Genomic DNA, 7,500 nt, shown 5'->3' with positions numbered 1-7,500 from the left:
GTGTTCCCTCAGAACAAACCATCGCATCTTCCAGTTCCTGCAGGGGGAGGTAGGGTGTAGGGGTTAACACACAGACACACACACACACACACACACACACACACACACACACACACACACACACACACACACACACACACACACACACACACACACACACACACACACACACACACAGACACAGACACACACTCCCCTCTAATCCCCCTCTAAACAAACAGACACACACCCCAACCTGCGGGACAGAGTGGACAGTCCTCCTCCCTTCTTATGGAGCCAGCCAGACTTGAGGGACTCCTGTTTGGAGCGGAACCACATGAAGGTCTCATCCTTCAACACACACCACCGCCTGCGCCATGGGATCATCAGACCAGCTGAGAGATACACACACACACACACACACACACACACACACACACACACACACACACACACACACACACACACACACACACAGTATCATGCATGTTCATTATGCCACTACGACCAGTTAAAGGGATAGGAGAGAAACATGGGCTGTGTGTAAGTGCTGTGTATGTGTGTGTGTGTGTGTGTGTGTGTGTGTGTGTGTGTGTGTGTGTGTGTGTGTATGTGTGTGTGTTTGTGTGTGTATGTGTGTGTGTTTGCGCGTGTGTTTGTACTCACCCTTCATGTAGAGGTAGCTATGGAAGTACGGAGGTCCGTTCCCGTTGAGAAGAGTGACCCTGCCGTTGTGTACCTCCTCATCGGTGTCCAACAGCCCATCATGCTCATCATCACTCTCTATGTACTGGACAACACAGATATATATACCTCAATATCTATCTATCTATCTATCTATCTATCTCCTCAATATCTATCTATCTATCTATCTATCTCCTCAATATCTAGCTATCTAGCTATCTCCTCAATATCTATCTATCTATCTATCTATCTATCTATCTATCTATCTCCTCAATATCTAGCTATCTAGCTATCTCCTCAATATCTATCTATCTATCTATCTATCTATCTATCTCCTCAATATCTAGCTATCTAGCTATCTCCTCAATATCTATCTATCTATCTATCTCCTCAATATCTATCTATCTATCTATCTATCTCCTCAATATCTAGCTATCTAGCTATCTCCTCAATATCTATCTATCTATCTATCTCCTCAATATCTAGCTATCTATCTATCTCCTCAATATCTAGCTATCTATCTATCTCCTCAATATCTATCTATCTATCTATCTATCTATCTATCTATCTATCTATCTATCTATCTATCTATCTATCTCCTCAATATCTATCTATCTATCTATCTATCTATCTCCTCAATATCTATCTATCTATCTATCTATCTATCTATCTATCTATCTATCTATCTATCTATCTATCTATCTATCTATCTCCTCAATATCTAGCTATCTAGCTATATCCTCAATATCTAGCTATCTCCTCAATATCTAGCTATCTATCTATCTCCTCAATATCTATCTATCTATCTATCTATCTCCTCAATATCTATCTATCTATCTATCTATCTATCTATCTATCTATCTATCTATCTCCTCAATATCTATCTATCTATCTATCTATCTATCTATCTATCTATCTATCTATCTATCTATCTATCTATCTATCTATCTATCTATCTATCTATCTATCTATCTATCTATCTATCTATCTATCTATCTATCTATCTATCTATCTATCTATCTATAATATAACACACCAACACCATCATCACTCACTCTATACATATTGGACACAGTATACAGGGCAGGGAGAATATATATATATATATATAGATAGATATACAGGTAACTGCCAAAATAAAGGAAACACTTGAGTAAACGAGGGATACAAAGTGTACTGAAAGCAGGTGCTTCCACACAGGTGTGGAATTAACATCCCATCATGCTTAGGGTTATGTTGAAAAATGCTTGGCAGGCCCAGTTGCCCATTATTTTGGTGACCATGGCTAGAAGAAGAGATCTCAGTGACTTTGACAGAGGGGAGACTGTTGGGGCACGTTTGGCAGGAGCTTCAGTGACAAAGACTGCTCAACTTGCTGATGTTTCACCATATGCCATGTCCATCTCCGTCACCAGATCTCAACCAAATTGGACAATTATGGGAGATTCTGAAGCGGCGCCTGAGACAGAGTTTTCCACCACCATCAACAAAACACCAAATGATGGAATTTCTTGTGGAAGAATGGTGTCGCATCCCTCCAATAGAGTTCCAGACACTTGTAGAATCTATGTCAAGGTGCATTAAAGCTGTTCTGGTGGCTCGTGGTGGCACAGCGCCCTATTAAGACGCTATGTTGGTGTTCCCTTTATTTTGGCAATTACATGTACGTCCAACATGCCTCATAAATATACACAGCAATAACGTGTGAATGTGTGTGTTTGTTTGTTTATATGTGTGAATATGTGTGTGTGTGTACTAACTGAGTCAGAGCTGCCCCTGTAAGACTCTATGCTGGCGTTGGTGCACGTGGACTTTCTCAGAGCTTCTTCCTCCGTCATGGCCGCGCTGCCTCTGTTGCTATTCTGCCCGGATGCGGAACCATCGTCTCCCGCGGTGACAGAGCCCTCCTCCTCGTCGTAATCTGATTCGCCGCTGTCGACCGGCATGCTGTAGATCGGCTCCTCCCCTTCTCCGAGGCTCAAGATACTCGTTGTCCTCCCTACATCACCCTCTTTTTTCTCCCCCTCTTTTTCTTTTCCCTCCCCCTCTCCAGGAGGCAATGGTGGGGGAGGGGTGGCAGAGCCATCTTCAGCTGGTAAGGGGGGAGGCGGGGGAGGGACGGGAGTGGGTGAGGATGAATCGAGGGGAGGGGGAGGTGGTGTAGCAGTAGAGCCTTCAGCGAAGGCGGGTGGAGGGGGCGGCAGGTGGGCGAACATATCCTGGTCCACGGCAGCGTCAGCCTCGGCTGGAGGAGGGAAGTCTGGGAGGAGAGGGACAGTGCACTCCTCCTCGGCATGGAAGCCCTCGTCCACCTCCTCCTCCTGGGTTACAGCCATGGCCATGCCAGGGCCCTCCTGGAGCCGCTGGAGGGCAGGGAGAAAACGGGTCAGTGTCAGGGCAGATAAGGCCAGATATGTTTTAAGCATATCCAACTTGACACAGGAGAGGGACAGAGAAGAACAACCTCAACACTCTTCAGGAAATATGGAACACCAACCTCTGCGCTAGCGCTAGCAGCGGTGGCTAAACTGGGATCCAGACCTCCAAAATCCAGGAGGTCGATTAGTTCTGTGGCCTTACGAGAGGCCTCCTTCTTCAGCCTCTTGATCTCTGCGTCCCGGCGTAGCCGGAGCTCCTGCCTGGAGGACTCACAGAGCTGGGAGACCCCATCCTCCCTCTGTTTCTGCAGGCGCTCGATCTCCAACTCTATACGCAAGATCTCCTCCATCTGACGGGCCTCTTCTTCCGTCTTTCCTTCCTTTTTCTGGAAAGGGAGAGAGGGAGGAGGGGGAAGGCAGAGGGAGGAAAGGGAGAGAGATACAATGGAGTGGAGAGGGAGAGAAAGAGAGGAAATTAGAAAGAACGTCAGTTGTCATCTCATGACATCCCTATATCTGATGACATGAATGAGCCCATTCCTATGATAGTCTATGGCCTCAGGACCAGACCATTTTCTAAAAGAGGGGTGAGCAGAGAAAAGAGTAGAGAAGAGAAAGCTCACCTCAGAACCCTGAGCAGCCTTTGCTTCTACTCCTCCCTCCTTCTCTCCTTCCACCTCTCCCTCCTTCTTCCCCTCCTCCTGCTCTCTCTTCTTCCTCTGCTCCTCCTCTCGCTTCCTCCTCTCCTCTCGGAGTTTGTGGCAGCTTGCGCGGGCCACCTGTCCTCGTCTGTGTTTTTGGAGTACCCGCGTTGCCAAGCATCGCCGTAGAAACCATTTCCGTTGTATGTGGGTACGAAGGTACCCCTGGAGGGTGACGACGCTCCCCTTCACACGCTTAAAGTGCTTCCTGGCGGTGTAGGTGAGGATGTGAGCTCTGATGACCATGCCTGCTTTACGGCGAACCTCGTCTCTCTCTTTCTCCAGACGCTGTTCCAGAGACTCCTTCATAAACACCTAGAGGTCAGAGGTGTGAAGTCAGGGGTGAGAGGTTGAGGGGTCAGGTGGGCAGGGTGAAATGTCACTTCAACATCTGTTGGCATCCACTGGTGTCAAGTCCACTAAAGTTCTGCTATAGTCTTACCTTGGTCTTTCCCAGCTGCCACTCCTTCTTGGCACGGTCGTATTTGGTCAGCAGGTCTGTACTCCTCTTCTTTTCATCCCCCGCTCCACTCACCTTCTCTTGCAGAATGATCTGATACCTGAGAGAGAGGAAGACAGGGGTGGAGAAAGAGGAAGTGAAAGAGTAACAAAGTTAAAACAAACAAAGTGTATTTATATACACTAGCCCAGAGAGAGAGAATTACAAAAAGAGGGGCAGGGGGAAGAGACAGACAGACACACACACACATACTGACACACACACACTGACACAGACACACACACACACACTGACCGGCTGAAGAAGTCTTTGAAGGTTCTGCGGACAGGGAAGCCGGCCCGGCGGATCTTAACTGTTTCTAACATTCCAGAATACCTCAGCTGGTTCAGAACCACTTCCGGGTCAAACACGCTAGGGTTCTACACAGGTCACAGGTCAGAGGTGTTTGGTTACAATAAGTTGTTCTGATATACATTTGTGTCACCCTATGTTCAAGGAGCTTGATGTCTGGTAAAGAGTGTCTTACCACACAAAGGTACACTATATACACTACTGGTCAAAAGTTTTAGAACACCTACTCATTCAAGGGTTTTTCTACATTTGTACTATTTTCTACATTGTAGAATAATAGTGAAGAGATCAAAACTATAAAATAACACATATGGAATCATGTAGTAACCAAAAAAGGTGTTAAACAAATCAAAATATATTTTATATTTGAGATTCTTCAAAGTAGCCACCCTTTGCCTTGATGACAGCTTTGCACACTCTTGCATTCTCTCAACCAGCTTCACCTGGAATGCTTTTACAACAGTCTTGAAAGAGTTCCCACATATGCTGAGCACTTGTAGGCTGCTTTTCCTTCACTCTGCAGTCAGACTCATTCCAAACCACCTCAATTTGGTTGAAGTCGGGGGATTGTGGAGGCCAGGTCATCTGATGCAGCACTCCATCACTCTCCTTCTTGGTAAAATAGCCCTTACACAGCCTGGAGGTGTGTTGGGTCATTGACCTGTTGAAAAACAAATGATAGCCCCACTAAGCCCAAACCAGATGGGATGGCGTATCGATGCAGAATGCTGTGGTTGCCATGCTGGTTAAGTGTGCCTTGAATTTTATATAATCATCCGTTCACCCCCACCGCGTCTCACAAAGACATGCCGTTTGAAACCAAAGATCTCCAATTTGGACTCCAGACCAAAGGACAAATTTCCACTGGTCTAATGTCTATTGCTCGTGTTTCTTGGCCCAAGCAAGTCTCTTCTTCTTATCGGTGTCCTTTAATAGTGGTTTCTTTGCAGCATTTTGACCATGAAGGCCTGATTCACGCAGTCTCCTATGAACAGTTGATGTTGAGAAGTGTCTGTTACTTGAACTCTGTGAAGCATTTATTTGGGCTGCAATTTCTGAGGCTGGTAAATCTAATGAACTTATCCTCTGCAGCAGAGGTAACTCTGGGTCTTCCTTTCCTGTGGCGGTCCCCATGAGAGCCAGTTTCATCATAGCGCTTGATGGTTTTTGTTACTGCACTTGAAGAAATCTTCAAAGTTATTGACATTTTCCGTTATTGACTGGCCTTCATGTCTTAAAGTAATGATGGACTGTCGTTTCTCTTTGCTTATTTGAGCTGTTCTTGCCATAATATGGACTTGGTCTTTTACCAAATAGGGCTATCTTCTGTATACCCCCCCTACCTTGTCACAACACAACTGATTGATTCAAATGCATTAAGAAGGAAATAGATTCCACAAATTAACTTTTAAGAAGGCACAACTGTTAAATTAAATGCATTCCAGGTGACTACCTCATGAAGCTGGTTGAGAGAATGCCAAGAGTGTGTGAAGCTGTCATCAAGGCAAAGGGTGGCTATTTCAAGAATCTAAAATCTAAAATATATTTTGTTTTTGTTACTACATGATTCCATATGTGCTATTTCATAGTTTTGATGTCTTCACTATTATTCTACAATGTAGAAAATAGTAAAAATAAAGAAAAACCCTTGAATGAGTAGATGTTGTAAACCTGTTGACCGGTAGTGTATACAAAAGTATGTGGACACCCCTTCAAATAAGTGGATTCAGCTATTTCACGCCACACTTGTTGCTGACAGGTGTATAAAATCGACCACACAGCCATGCAATCTCCATAGACAAACATTGACAGTAGAATGGCCTTACTGAAGAGCTCAGTGTCATAGGATGCCACCTTTTCAACAAGTCAGTTCGACCTTTTCAACAAGTCAGTTCGTCAAATATCTGCCCTGCTAGAGCTTCCCCGGTCAACTGTAAGTGCTGTTATTGTGACGTGGAAATGTCTAGGAGCAACACCGGCTCAGCCGCGAAGTGGTAGGCCACACAAGCTCACAGAACGGGACCGCTGAGGGCCGAAGCGCATAAAAATCGTCTGTCCTCGATTGCAACATTCACTACTGAGTTCCAAACTCCCTCTGGAAGCAACGTCATCACAATAACTGTTCGTCGGGAGCTTCATGAAATGGGTTTCCATGGCCGAGCAGCCGCACACGAGCCTAAGATCACCATGCGCAATGCCAAGCATCGGCTGGAGTGGTGTAAAGCTCGCCGCCATTGGTCTCTGGAGCAGTGGAAACACGTTCTCTGTTGTGATGAAACACGCTTCACCACCTGGCAGTCCAACGGACAAATCTTGGTTAGGCGGATGCCAGGAGAATGCTATCTGCCCGAATGCATAGTGTCAACTGTAAAGTTTGGTGGCGGAGGAATAATGGACTGGGGCTGATTTTCATGGTTCGTGCTAGGCCCCTTAGTTCCAGTGAAGGGAAATCTTAACGCTCCAGCATGCAATGACATTCTAGACGTTTCTGTGCTTCCAACTTTGTTTGGGGAAGGCCCTTTCCTATTTCAGCATGACAATGCCCCTGTGCACAAAGCAAGGTCCATATAGAAATGGTTTGTCGAGATTGGTGTGGAAGAAGTTGACTGGCCTGCACAGAGCCCTGACCTCAACCCTATCAAACACATTTGGAATGATTTGGAACGCCGACTGCGAGCAAGGCCTAATCGCCCAACATCAGTGCCCGACCTCACTAATGCTCTTGTGGCTGAATGAAAGGAAGTCCCCGCAGTAATGTTCCAACATCTAGTAGAAAGCCTTCCCAGAAAAGTGGAGGCTGTTATAGCAGCAAAGGGGGGGACCAACTCCATATTAAGGCCCATGATTTTGGAATGAGATGTTCGACGAGCAGGTGTCCACATACTTTTGGTCATGTAGTTTATGTAAAGTGATAGGTTGGACTTTTGGGGTTAATATAGATATGTAG

At 45.7% G+C, this 7,500-nt stretch overlaps 1 protein-coding gene across 2 annotated transcripts in view; it reads right to left on the bottom strand.

Moving 5' to 3' along the window:
• LOC106574531 (unconventional myosin-X-like) overlaps positions 1 to 7,500 on the bottom strand; it is a 62,801-nt gene that overhangs the window by 10,495 nt on the left and 44,806 nt on the right. Inside the window, exons 18-25 of one of the 2 annotated variants that reach the window (XM_082962881.1) lie at positions 4,497 to 4,621; positions 4,185 to 4,302; positions 3,665 to 4,057; positions 3,161 to 3,427; positions 2,424 to 3,026; positions 646 to 769; positions 230 to 374; positions 1 to 37 (exon numbers count right to left, since the gene is read on the bottom strand). The exon at positions 1 to 37 is cut by the window's left edge and continues 68 nt beyond it. In XM_082962881.1, the coding sequence (XP_082819007.1) occupies positions 1 to 37; positions 230 to 374; positions 646 to 769; positions 2,424 to 3,026; positions 3,161 to 3,427; positions 3,665 to 4,057; positions 4,185 to 4,302; positions 4,497 to 4,621 (1,812 nt within the window). The remainder of the gene's footprint in view (positions 38 to 229; positions 375 to 645; positions 770 to 2,423; positions 3,027 to 3,160; positions 3,428 to 3,664; positions 4,058 to 4,184; positions 4,303 to 4,496; positions 4,622 to 7,500) is intronic. The other variant, XM_045697683.2, reaches the window with a different exon arrangement.

This window comes from Salmo salar, chromosome 16, assembly GCF_965601325.2.
Source record: "Salmo salar chromosome 16, fSalSal1, whole genome shotgun sequence".
Lineage (NCBI taxonomy): Eukaryota > Metazoa > Chordata > Actinopteri > Salmoniformes > Salmonidae > Salmo > Salmo salar.
The sequence above is the reverse complement of the archived record's forward strand: the minus strand, read 5'-3'. Positions and strand labels throughout refer to the sequence as shown.